Source organism: Ursus arctos, unplaced genomic scaffold (genome assembly GCF_023065955.2).
Source record: "Ursus arctos isolate Adak ecotype North America unplaced genomic scaffold, UrsArc2.0 scaffold_21, whole genome shotgun sequence".
Classification (NCBI taxonomy): Eukaryota; Metazoa; Chordata; class Mammalia; order Carnivora; family Ursidae; genus Ursus; species Ursus arctos.
The window spans coordinates 11425315-11439246 of record NW_026622886.1 but is presented as its reverse complement, the minus strand read 5'-3'; the positions used below and the strand labels follow the sequence as shown (position 1 = coordinate 11439246).

At 36.2% G+C, this 13932-nt stretch overlaps 1 protein-coding gene across 2 annotated transcripts in view; it reads left to right on the top strand.

The window, feature by feature from the left end:
- HCFC2 (host cell factor C2) overlaps positions 1 to 13932 on the top strand; it is a 31610-nt gene that overhangs the window by 7844 nt on the left and 9834 nt on the right. For both annotated transcript variants that reach the window (XM_026499780.4, XM_026499779.4), the window contains exons 4-9: positions 4006 to 4214; positions 5019 to 5103; positions 6520 to 6626; positions 6736 to 6924; positions 12055 to 12222; positions 12764 to 12816. In XM_026499780.4, coding sequence (XP_026355565.1) covers positions 4006 to 4214; positions 5019 to 5103; positions 6520 to 6626; positions 6736 to 6924; positions 12055 to 12222; positions 12764 to 12816 — 811 coding nt within the window. The remainder of the gene's footprint in view (positions 1 to 4005; positions 4215 to 5018; positions 5104 to 6519; positions 6627 to 6735; positions 6925 to 12054; positions 12223 to 12763; positions 12817 to 13932) is intronic.

Here is a 13932-nt window from a genome sequence, read left to right as displayed (position 1 = left end):
CATGGTTCATTCCCCCTTCTGTTTACCCCCCCCCCTTCATTCTTCCCTTCCTTCTCCTACCGGTCTTCCTATTTCTTATGTTCCATAAATGAGTGAAACCATATGATAATTGTCTTTCTCTGCTTGACTTATTTCACTTAGCATAATCTCCTCCAGTCCTGTCCATGTTGCTGCAAATGTTGTGTAATCGTTCTTTCTGATAGCTGAGTAATACTCCATTGTATAAATGGACCACATCTTCTTAATCCAGTCATCTGTTGAAGGGCATCTCGGCTCCTTCCACGATTTAGCTATTGTGGACAATGCTGCTATGAACATTGGGGTGCATATGGCCCTTCTCTTCACTACGTCTGTATCTTTGGGGTAAATACCCAGTAGTGCAATGGCTGGATCATAGGGTAGCTCAATTTTTTAGTGTTATTGATTTATTTTTATTTTTCACTTATTTTCTTCATTCCATTTCTTTAAATTTTTCCTTTTTTTCTAACTTCTTTTAAACTTTTAATAATTTTGGTGCCTTTTCTAACTTTTTTCTAACTTCTAGTAATTTGAATGCCTAGTAGTTCACTTATTTTCAGTGTTATTTTCTATTAATGCTACATATTTTCCTCTCATTATGGCTTTGGCCATATTCCATGGATTTTTATATGTAGTGCTCTTATTGTCATTACTTTTTATTTTATCTTTTTTTTAAAGATTTTTATTTATTTATTTGAAAGAGAGAAAGAGCACAAGCAGGGGGAGCAGCAGGCAGAGGGAGAAGGAGAAGCAGACTCCTTGCTGAGCAGGGAGCCCAATGTGGGACTCAATCCCAGGACCCCGGGGTTGATGACCTGAACCGAAGGCAGACGCTTAACCCACCAAGCCCACCCAGGCGCCCTTTTATTTTCTCTTTAACCCAAAAGTAATTTGGCATAAATTTGTAAAAATTTCCAAATGGAAAGTTTTGTTATTGTTGCTAATATGTAGCTTTATTATATTGGGTTAAAAAATATGTGTTCTATGTGGTTTCTCCTTTTTGGAGATTGTCTTTGTGGTATATGTCAATCAGTTTTTGTGATTATTCCATAGGTGTTCATAAAGATTATAAATTCTTTGTTGTTTGGGTACAAGGTTCTTTATTAAATCACTGTTTTAAATTATTATTTGAAGCTTTTTTATTTTGTGAGTAGATCATGTCAACTTCTGAATGACATGTTAAAATCTCCCAGTGAGATTGTGAATTTATTGTTTATTTCTTGTATATCTACTTTTCAATCTGTGTGTAGTATTTTGTTGTAGACTTATCTTTTGTAAACAGGACTAACAGTTGATCAGTATGAACTGGTATAGCTTACTGGCTGGCATCCGTTCTTATCTGCGTAAGTCTATGCCACGTTAGTTGTCAGATAGTTTTGATATTATCATTGCTCTTAATTGCTTACAGCTGGTTTCAGGGTTCTTTTTTCTTTCTTTCTTTTTAGATTTTATTTATTTGAGGGAGAGAAAATGAGTAGGGGAAGGGGCAGTGGGAGAAGCAGACTCCTTGTAGAGCAGGGAGCTAGACATGGGACTTGATCCCAGGCCCCTGAGATCATGACCTGAGCCAAACGCAGACACTTAACCAGTTGAGCCACCAGGCACCCTGGTTTCAGGGCTCTTTTGTTTTTCTTACAGGCTTCCTGCCCCCAAGAGACTTTGTCTCCTAATAGAGAAGTTTTTTCCTACCTTTGTGTTTTATGTTTTCCATTTATTCTGCTTGTTGTTGGTTCTCCACCCCCGGCCCCTGACTTTGCTAGATTTTTAAAAATCATAACGAGGTTGAACATTTGTGTGTGTGTACGTATATGTGTTTGTTTATCTGTGTCTCTGTGTGTGTACATACACATTTATACAACTTTTATTTCTCATTCTGTGAACTATCAGTTTATATCCTTTTATTTGTATCTATTGTGTAATTGGTTGTAATCTTGATCTTATAGGAACTTTTTACATTAAGAAAATTTTATCTTTTTCTGTGATGTATGCCAAATTTCTTTTTCTAGTTTGTCTTTTGACATTGTTTTATAATTTTTTTACCTAACCATCTTATTAATTGCTTTCCGTAGACTATGCTTTGCTTATTTTTCCTTTTCTTTACTTTTTCTTGATTTACTGTTCTTTTTCTTTCCTTTTAATGATTTGAAAGTTATACATTGCTGATTCTGTGCTTGCCTTAGTTGCTCAAAAATGATCACATACATTTAAACTGAAAGGATCTTGTCATCTTTGAGAATAGGTTATTGTCTTTACCTTCTTTTGCTTTTCCCATATGTTCCATGTATTCTTGAATCTTACTCCAGATTATAATAATGCTAAGAAGTTAATTTTTTGGTCAGTCTTTCTTAGTGATTATTTAGACCTCACAACTATACTTATAAACATAAATTTAGGGGTACCTGGGTGGCTCATTCGGTTAAGCATCTGCCTTCGGCTTAGGTCATGATCCTGGGGTCCTGGGATCGACCCCCCCATCAGCCTGCTTCTCCCTGTCCCTCTGCCTGTCACTCCCCCTGCTTGTGCATGCTCTCTCTGTCTCTCTCTGTCAAATAAATAAATTTTAAAAAAATCTTAAAAAATAAACAACAATTTAAGTATATTATAAATTATTGGTTTCTCTGTCTACTGTTTCTCTTATGCAGTATATTTTTTCTTGGATTTCTTATTTTTCTGGAATAACATCTAGAATCGTTTTTTCCGAAAACAATTTTATGTCTAAACTTTTAAGTTTTTGGTTTTTTTTAAGATTTATTTATTGGGGGGGAGGGGCTTCGGGAGAGGGGAGAGAGTCTCAAGCAGACTCCATGCTGAGCACAGAGCCCAATGCAGGCCTGATCCCATTACCCTGAGATCATAACCTGAGCTGAAATCAGGAATCGGATGTTTAACCAACTGTGCCACCCAGGGCCCCCTAAACTTTGAAGTTTTATATGTCCTAAAGTGTTTTAATTTGGGGCTCATATTTGAGCAATAATTTGATAGGAAATATATTCCTATAAAAGTTATTTTGCTCAAAACATTGAAAACATCCATGTCACAGATGAAGAGTTTAATGCCAGTTTCTAGAGTTTAAAAAAAAGGCTATGTAGGGCATTGCTATGACATTATAGAGTGAAAGTTTTAAAAGAAAAAAGTTGCAAAGCAACGTTTGTAGTCTGTGTCATTTATACATATGTGGATGTTCATAGAGGTCAGAAAGGGTAGTTACCAATTATTGCCAATAGTGATTGTCCTGGTTATCTAGTACCATGTAATAAACTCCTCCAAAAGTTAGCAATGCAAAATAACAACCATTTATTATGTTCAGGGATTCTGTGCATCAGGAATTCAGACAGGACACAGCAGTGATGGCTAGGCCCTGAGATGGGAAGTGTTGAAGGGTCACTCCCATATCTGGTGCCTCCACTGGGATGACTGAAGGATGGGCTGAACTGGGGCCGTCCTCCTATATGCCTATATGTGCCTCTCCACATGGGGTTCTTGTGCCACTTTGACTTATATGGTGCTTCAGGATTCCAAGAACAAGTGTTCTGTAGTGAAGCTGCATTAGCCTTCTGTGGCCAAGCCTCAGAAGTCACCTAGTGTCATTTCACCTTATTCTAGTCGAAGCAGTCGTGGGGTAACCCAGAATCGCGAGTGGGGACTGACAGGTAGACCCTACCACCTGATGGGAGGAGTGTCAGAATTTGCAGCTATGTTTTGAAACCATCACAGCTGTCGTGGACAAGAGTGTTGGTTAAATGATGGCAGGAATTTTCTAAAAATCTCTTTTGTTCTCTACTGATCCTCAGAAGAGTACCTGATACACAGTAGTGTTTGATAAATACATGTTGAATGAATGAGGAATGGGGTCTTTGCTCTTCTAATGCTTTTTGGTACTAAATGAGTTTTTCACAGTAAACATAGATTATCTTTATAAATGGAAACAAAAATCAAATAAAAGGTATATACTATATTAATGTTGTAATTTATTTCATGATATCCTAGATACTTGAATGATTTCTATGAGTTGGAGCTACAGCATGGTTCTGGTGTTGTGGGTTGGAGCATTCCAGTGACTAAAGGGATTGTGCCTTCTCCAAGAGAGTCCCACACAGCCGTCATATATTGCAAAAAAGATTCTGGAAGCCCTAAAATGTATGTCTTTGGTGGAATGTGTGGTGCTCGCCTGGATGATCTATGGCAACTTGACTTAGGTAAGTTACCTTGATTCAGGCTCAGGAATCGGTTATGATTGATAAGGGCAAATGTAAAAATTGCTTTAGAAAAATATTTTTGGTTACAGCATTTATTGAGTTACACTTAGATTTATAGAAGGCACTTGTAGCCAGCTCTGGGACAGCCGACCTGTGATGCAAATGGCTGCTGGTCAATGAAGTTAAACAAATGAATGTTTGATTTATTACAGTAACTCTCCTGTGCTCCTTACAAATAGGGTCGCCATATGTCATGGTTTGCCTGAGAGGGCCCTGATTGATGCTTATTGTCCTGTGTGTAATTATCAATAGTACCAATTATCGCTCTGTGAAGTGTCCCACTTGGGGATGATCAAATTTATATGGTTACTCTGTCTACAGGAAATGTAGCATTAGTGATGTTATTGCTGGTCAGTGAAAAAACTGTGGCTAGCTCTTTTTAAAGACAGCCTAGGAGTGAGTGAGCGATGGGTAAGTGTGCCTCTCGCTTTTGACTATCTTCTACACAATGTGCTCTTACCTAAAATGTTAAAATCCCTAATCTGGTTTTAATTCAAAATTGGCGGCATCCTAAGTACACTTCTCCATTACAAATGCAAACATTCAGGTGTAAATAGATTACTGTCATTGGCTATTTATGTCAGCTGGAAATGTTTGTTTTAAGAGGAAGTTCATGTAATGGTTTTGAAACATTTTTGCTTCTTTTTGGTAAGTCCTTTTTTGTTTTATTTTTTAAAATTCTGCAAGGTGAGGTAATTTGCTGTTACTAAACCAAATTGCTAATATACTTATTTTTACTTCTAGAAACTATGTCTTGGTCAAAACCAGAAACTAAAGGGACAGTGCCACTTCCACGAAGCCTTCACACAGCCAGTGTTATAGGAAATAAGTATGGTGGTTTTTTTTTTTTCACTTTTTTTTAAAATCCCAGTTAAGAAAGATACACGCAGAGAAGAGTGGTGTTACCAATTGCTTAGAAATAGATTACTGAATTTAACAACGTTTGATTGTGTTTACTAAACCTAAAATAATAAGCCTATAGAAGCTAAAATACTTACTGTGCCATTTTCTTATCCTGCTGCCTCTTATATTTCTGTGCATTTCTTACAGTGCCTTGCGCAGAGTAGGTATTAAATAAGTGTGAGGCAGAGTGTTGTCTGGCCTGGCCTCCATTGCCAGGTTTGACATACCTAACTCAGTGTTTCGTTTACTTACTTTTGGTAGTGCTGGATTTGTACTCAGGTATGTACTCAGTATGTATGGTCAGTGATTGAACTTTGAACAGAGTGATGGTTAGAACATAAACTCCGCAACCAGATTGCATGAATTCAAGTCTCCAGTTTTGGTATTTGTCCTGTATTGCGTGGGGCGGGGAAATTTAATCTGTTTGTACCTCAATTTCCTCACATATAAAATTCAGATAATAAAAAACCTATTTCACAAGGTTGTCTTGAGGATTCAGTGGATTAATGTGTTTGAAATGTTCCAAACAGTGCCTGGTACATAAACTCCATAAAGGTTAGCTGTTATACTATCATCAGCAAGTTTCCTTATTTGTACATTATTGTATAAATAGAAATTAATTAAGTGTTTTCCTTGTGTAGGGACTTTTTCTTACCAGTAATGTTTTAGGAAACAACTAGAACCTCATTAGTTCTTTTTTAAAAATAGCCATAAACAAAATCCAATAAGATATATTTTTCAGAATATCAGAACGCTTTTATAAAATGTGATTTTCCATTGGAACTCTCTATATAAAATAGAAAATCAAGCTTGTCTGGTTGGCATGAGGTCATATGGACCCTAAGCGCTGCCTGATGAGCCCTTCTCCTTCAGCAGCTATTAGGCATGTCTCAAGAACTCGTAGGGCCCCGAGGAACATAGTTTAAAGTTTTTTATTTGAGTAGATATCAGTGACCAAAGTTATAAGAAACTTAATCCTCTTTCATTACTGTATACATACAACTCTGAACTTGATTTTGGGTGTCATAGGCCATTTGACTATCTTTCTGACTGACGTACGTTTAGTATATTATATATAATTTTGATTTTCAACTTGCCAGAGAGAAAGAATTTGATTCTGTATTGCTTCATGAAATTGTAAACTCCTCAGAGAAGACCATTTTATTCATTATCTTATTCCCATTACCTTGATCATGATTAAGTAAGTGAATAGTCCCAGAGTTTTGAGTCAACAAATAAGAAATTTCAGTCTATTCTTAGCATTTTAAATCTAAAAAAAAAAAATTAAAGCTTTAGGAAAAAAAAAACCCAGCACTTTATCTTCTCTCTTTTTGTTGTTCAGGATGTACATTTTTGGTGGATGGGTTCCACACAAGGGGGAGAATATTGAGACTTCACCTCATGATTGTGAATGGAGATGTACTAGCTCATTTTCTTACCTAAATCTCGGTGAGTCTTTTAAGAGTTACTTACTGAAATAAAATTTATTAATAAAAGAATTTTTGTTATTTTGTTGTTTAAGAACAATATAATAGTCATGGATATTTCTGTCTTTTAGATACAGCAGAGTGGACCACCCTAGTATCAGATTCTCAGGAAGATAAAAAAAATTCAAGACCAAGACCAAGAGCTGGACACTGTGCTGTTGCAATTGGCACTCGATTGTATTTTTGGAGTGGAAGAGATGGCTACAAAAAAGCACTGAATAGTCAAGTTTGCTGCAAGGATCTTTGGTATCTTGATACTGGTAGGTAAGAGTATTCAACAAATGTAATTTTTCCTTCAGGTAAATAAATACATGAACACTGTCTGTCTCTTGAGATTTAGTGTAAATGCCACTGCCTCTCTTTTCCGTAATTAAAAATGAATGGAAGAAATATTATATGTAGTTACTTACCATTCCGGGAAAATTTCCTTCCTTCCCTCCCCCCCATCCCAGGAGAGTTACTTAATTTCCCTTTTCTTGAGTATAGACTGGATTTAGTGACTCCCTTTCAAAGCACAGAATATAGAAAAGGACCAATAGTAGCTTAACAGTGGAGAAACCTGGAAAACACTGTCTTAATCAAGAAATCAGTGTAAGTGAGGGGCACCTGGGCAGCTCAGTCGGCTAAGCGTCTGCCTTCAGCTCAGGTCATGATCTCAGCATCTTGGGATCCAGCCCTGCATCGGGCTCCCTGCTTCTCCCTCTCCCTCTGTGATCTCTCACTTTCGCTCTCTCTCAAATAAATGAATAAAATCTTAAAAAAAAAAACGAAAAACAAGGAAAGTGAGAAATAGTCACAAATCGGAGGAGACTAAGGAGACAGGAAGACTAAATGCAAGGTGGTACCCTAGATTGTATTAGAACAACAACAACAACAACAAAAACACATTAGTTGGAAAACAGGTGAAATCTGAGTAGTCTGTAGTTTATAGTATTATTCCAGTGTCAATTTCTTAGTTTTAACAAATATGTTAGCATTGAGGGAAACAGTAAAGAGTATATGGGAACTCTGCATTTTTTCTGTAAATCTAAAAGTATTCCAAAATAAAAAGATTTTTTAAAAAGATTTATTGACTTTTAGAGAGAGAGAGTACATGAGAGAGCATGGGAGGGGGGCAGTTAGAGGGAGAGAGAGAGAGAGAGAATCCCAAGCAGCCTCTCGGCTGAGCATGGAGCCCGAGGTGGGGCTCAATCCCACGACCCTAAGATCACTACCCAAGCCAAAATCAAGAGTCAGATGCCCAACCAACTGAACCACGTAGGTACCCCCAAAAAGATTTTTATAAAAGTATTACAACACTAAAAATTTTTAAATATCAAACTCATCCATTTTTCAATAAATATTTATTGACTGACACCTGTCTGTCAGGAATTGTTCTAAATTGTTTTACATGCTGAGAAGTGAAATGCTACAGCAGTGAAAGGGACTGATAATGTCCCTAATGTCAAAGAACTTATATTCTTAGTATGAGGGCAGTAGGATGATGGACACTAATCAGACAAAGTAATAAAATAAGTTCCGTTTCTGGTAAGCGTGTGAAGGTAGTAAGATAGACCAGTGGGATAGTCATGGGACGTACTGGAATGGGGAAGTGGGGTTAACTTCAAAGTGGGTAGTTAGAAAAGTATGAGACGGCATTTGGGATATAATCCAAATGGAGGGAGATGCTGTCCGTGGAAAAGGCTGTGGGAGAAACACTGTAGCAAGAGTGAACAGCAAGTATAAGGGCCCTGAGATAGGAATACTTGGCACATTTGGGAACAGATTTGAGCTGAATGGAAGAGGAGAGCGTAGGAGTGGAGGTTAGAGAAGTGACAGCAGGACAGATCATAAGGCCTCGCACATCTTGGTAGAGTTTAGGTTGTTTATAAAGTACGAGGGTAGTTTATTAGTTGGGAGGAGAGATGTGTCGTGATCGGATGTACGTTTTGGAATGGGCAGTGCAGTTGTGTGGAAAATAAATTGTAGGTGGGCAAAAGTGCGCACAGGAGACCAGTTAAGAGGCTTTCACAGGAGTCAGAGAAGTCTTAGACTACAGTGGTGCCAGTGAAGATGGGGAGAAGTGGATGAATTCTGGATGTTTTGGAGTTCTTGTTGACAGAACTGGTTGATGAATTGGGTGTGGCGTGTGGCACAAAGAGAGGAACGGAGGATGAAGTCTTTAGCTTGAATAACTTGATGGTATTTCCATTTACTGGGATGGGGAAGACTGAGGAGAAAACCAGTTTATGGAGAAAATGAAGAGTTTCATTTAGACTATGCTAGGTTTGAATAAGGAGACCAAATACGTAGTTGATGAATAAAGAAATCTGGAGGTCAGTCAAGAAATCAGATCTGGAGATGTAATGTGTGTTGTTACATGAGTAAAGCAGATTATAAAACATACCTATGATTCCACTGTCTTTTAAGTGTATAAAAAGTAAAATCTGGTACATTGTGTACCAAAGTGTTATCTAAAAGGTGAGAGTCAACATTTTCTGAAAGGTTTTTCTCTCATCTGTATTTTCTACAGAGGCATGTTTTGCTTTGGTAATATAAAAGCAGTTTAATTTTAAAATTAAGATAATTGAAAAAATAATAAATGGAACAACTAAGGGAGTAAATATTTTCTATGGAAGAAGCACATACTAGCAAGCAGGAAAGAAATATAGAAAATCCAACTTACTGATGCATCTTTGAAATTGGGAGTTATTGCCTGAAGTCCAAGGATAAACTTCAGCCTCTGAGATTGGAAGAAAAATGTGTGTATAAATTTTTCTTGGCAGCGAATGCATCACTTTCAACAGATTGTCTAAGGGATCTGTGACTTTAAAAGGTTAAAAATTACTGACTCTGAGTGGCCAGTTTTTCCATAAACCTTTTCTTTAGACATGCATATCTATCTAAAAATAATTGTGGTCACTATCATAAGGTCAAAATTTAGATTTTGCTTCTCCTCTTGATAAGTTGGCATGAATTTGGGGATTGGGGAAATGAGGGCTCTTCATCTTGCCTTTTTTCACTTTTAGTTAATCTTTGTGAATTTGTTAGTATTTAAAAGAGTGATTAATTCCGTAAAGCTTTGTATGAAAAACAGCAGTCCTTTGCTCCAACCTTCCTCTCATTTTCCTTGCTTCACAAGCATCTGCTTTCAACTCTGTTAAACAGTTCTTTTGGTATTTACTTCCATATTTCCATATAACATGAATATATAGTTACTTTGATGTTTAGGCATAAAATGCTCACTTTCTACTATGGAAATTAAGGATTTATCTCTTCTTCCCATCATTCCTCGCCTCTCTCCTATACGCCTTTCCTACCCTCATTCTCTCAATATGGTTAGACCATAATTTTGTTCGATTTTTATTGTTTACATTATGACCATATAAACACTGTTCACAGGTGAGCCATGTAGAATATTGTGATACTTTTCTCGCACAATTTTTTATTTGCCATGGATTAATAATTGTCACTTTTGTTTGTTTTAGATTTGCATGTATCTACCACTAATTCAATCCATACTCTGTTATTTGTTTAAATCTTCTCTCATTATGGTTAGATGCATCAGATATTCTATCAAATTTCATCGTCTTGAAGAAATTTCTCCTGCTCCAATCTGGGATGGCTGTCCTCCACAAATCGAGTCCAGCTATCATCTTGGAGTCTCCCTTCATCATCTTCCTGGGGATATCTTTTGCCTCTCACCTGTGCCGGATTCCCCGTTTCCTGGATCCCATATTTTTCCCTTTCTTAGTTTACTTTTTCATTTTTTGTGGAACACATCCCAGGAAAAGGGTGCATAGGTGATAAATTTATTTTGAGATTTCTCATTGTTTGGAGATTTGTTCAGTCTTTCTTCCACTTAATTGGCCATTTGCATGGAAATAGAATTCTACATTGGAAGTCATTACCCTTCAGAATTTTGAAAGCATTGTTATACCGTATTCAAGCTTCTAGTTTTTTTGTTGAGAAACCCAAACCACTTGTGATTTTTGTTCTTTTTAAATGTGACCTTCCCCCTCACCCTTGATAGCTTTCAGATTTTTTTTTTTTTTTTTTTTTTTTTTTTTTTGGTCCCCACTGTCTTAAATTTCATGGTGATGTGCTTGTGCATCTATTTTTAACCCATTGTGTTGAGTACTTAGTGGGCCCTTTCAGTCTGGAATCTCATGTTCTTCAGTTCTGGGAATTGATTTATTTCATTGGTTTATACCCTTCTGTTTTCTCTATTTCCTCTTCATGTAACTTCTATTATGTGGGTGATGTACCTCTTGGACTTGTCTTCTTATTATTTGCTTGTATGGGTTGTCTTACTTTAAGACATGTAAATAAACTGGATTGTGAATAGGATTATGGAGAAATCTACATGGGGAATAGTTGGAGGTACTAGGTTTACTTATCCTCTAAAACACGGTCTTCAAATTTTTCTGTAAAGGGCTAGATAGTAAATATTTTAGGCTTTGCAGGCTGTATGGTCTCTATTATAACTCTGCAATTCTGCTGCTGTAGAATGAACGCAGTCATAACTAATACATAAACAAATGAGCATAGCTTTGTTTCAATAAAACTTTATTTACAAAAACAGCCCATAAGCCAGCCAGTTTGCTGACCGCTTCTCTAAAAGATACAAAAAGATAGGTATTAGACTTGTTCTATAAAGATTAAATTGTAGCTTATAGATATCAATTCACTAGAAGAATACATTTTCTTATGTAACTGTCTAAAGATGGAATGTACTCCTTCAAGAATTGTGAGTTCCCTGAATTGGTAGGTAAACAAAAAGAGGACAAGGGTATTGTAGAAATAATCTCAGGTTCTTTTTCCGAGTTCTAAAAGTCTGCGATTGCTATTTGTTTTGGAAATGTTGGTAGTATTTTATACCAAAGTAATTCCTTGTTTGGGGTAGTACAAGTTTTGATAAGAGGATATTAACTTGAAGAAGTTACATTTTCCCAAAATATCATGTCCAAATCATCTTTGCTAACATTAACAGTATTTCTGACATGTATGCTATTGGCTGAAAATTGCCTCATAAAATTAAAAACTTACAAAGAAGGTAAAATAATGTAGGTATAACTATAAAATACTTGCTTCCCCCCACTCCCTTGCACTTCTATGATTAAACATAGAAATGTTTAATCTGATTCTGATGACAAATAGCTTGGAACTGGATTGTTTTGTGTGTAGAGCTATTTGTATAAATAATTAAATAAATAAATAGAATCAGAACCCCAAACTGTTTTCATTTGACCTATGATAGCTATGTTTATCTGAGTAAATTTTCTCCCTCTTGGTAAACCGTTGAAATCCTCATTGCTGATGTTTCAGGACCCTAGGCCCACACAAACTATATAGGGAATATTTTTGATACATTTGAAATATCAATGTATAATATCAATATTGTTCTTTAGAGAAACCACCGGCACCATCACAAGTACAACTAATCAAAGCCACTACCAACTCTTTCCATGTCAAATGGGATGAAGTGCCTACAGTTGAGGGCTATCTTTTGCAGCTGAATACAGACTTGCCGTACCAAGCTGCATCGTCAGAGTCTTCAGCAGCACCAAATATGCAAGGTAACATAATTTTCACCTTAAAACATGCATGCTCATATGCTTTTTTAAAAAGTTACTGCAGGAAAACCAGTAATTATGCCCTAGTTTTAAAAATTTTATGATATGATGTTTCCTGCCGGGTTAATCAAATACATTGCATTTCAACTCTGAAGCTTGGCTGTCTTATCATTATGACGTGGTAGAATGCGTAGACATGTGGGATACAGTGCTTGTTCTGCAGTTCATTCTGATGTACTTTCTTAATTTGACATGCTGCCTGACTTCGGGAGATGGTTTTAATTAGCTTTCATAAATATTTCAGCTTTTTTCAAAAGTATTTCATACAGTAACAGGCACTTGGAAAGTAAAAACACTTTTAATTTTACATGTTCTTTTAGAAAGGATTTTAGTCAACTATTAAGCAAACTATTAAGAAAATAGATTAACTTTGATAAAGATACTTTTTAACCTTTAATACCTAACTTCTGGAAATACTTGATTGTAATATATTGTATTGAAGCTAATTTAGAGCATGTCAGTCTGAACTTTCTTATTCCTGCAGGAGTCAGAATGGACCCTCACAGACAAGGCAGTAATAGCACCATTCCTAACAGCGTAAGTTAAAAAAAATTTATGGTGACAAATGAATGTTTAAGGTTAGAGTCCCAATTTTTATTCATATTTTTAGCATATTACCCTAGGGCAGAGGTTCTCAACCCTGGCTGCATATTAGAATCACCTCTGAGATTAAAAAACAAACATACACAGAATCCCAGCCTTTCCCGAGATTTAGTGATGCAGAATCTTTAGGATGATGTGCAGATAACTGTGGTTTTAAAGGGACGCTCCATGGATCACTATGATAGTAGCCAAAATGAAGAACCCCTAAGCGAGAAATTGAAGTCTACCCTCATTACACATAGCATCAGAGGTTAATCCCTTATAATTTATACTGTATCTTGAAATCTGTCTTTTGACATTTTTTAATGTCATACACACTCATTTTAAATTTCAACTAATACTTCGAAAATGGATATGAAATATATTTCTTTACCATGTACTTTGTGGACCAGAGAATATGAGTTGCTAAATTGAGCACTGATGTTTGTGAGGTTCCTTCTTGTTTATGAAGTGCTTCACAATAGGTACTTGTAGAGACTGATGAATAAGCTTACTAGGATTTACACTGGTTTTGTATGGCAAGCCGCTATCTAAATATACGGTAGATTCTTTTCAAGGACAATGATGTGTAGGTATAAGCGCATGTGTTCTGAACATGACTGTGATGGAGAAGTATCTTTAGGGCCATAAGAAGTTATAACTGACTATAGAGTTATATTTAACAATCAAGATGGAGACAGAAAAGTAACAAAAAACAGCTAAGTAAAAAGGGGCAACAATATTGGGGTTTTTGAATGAAGCCAGATCACTTTTGTGGTGCGGTAGACCCATAGGTATTGCTATATAGTAGCTGGTATTCACATTGACGACTTGAATTATCAGAAAGTTCAAATATATTCATTATAGTGTGCATAAGAAGACAAAGAAAAACAGAATTAGAAAGATTCCTATCTAAAATGTTTAATGGTAAAGAATATTGATATGTGTATGTATTAAATCTTGATCTCTCGTTGGAAAACTCATACAGAACAGTTCATTTGCTTGAACTGAGATTTTAGTTTTAGGAGTCATCAGATCTTTAATATCCATATTGACCTTCTTAAGAAAATT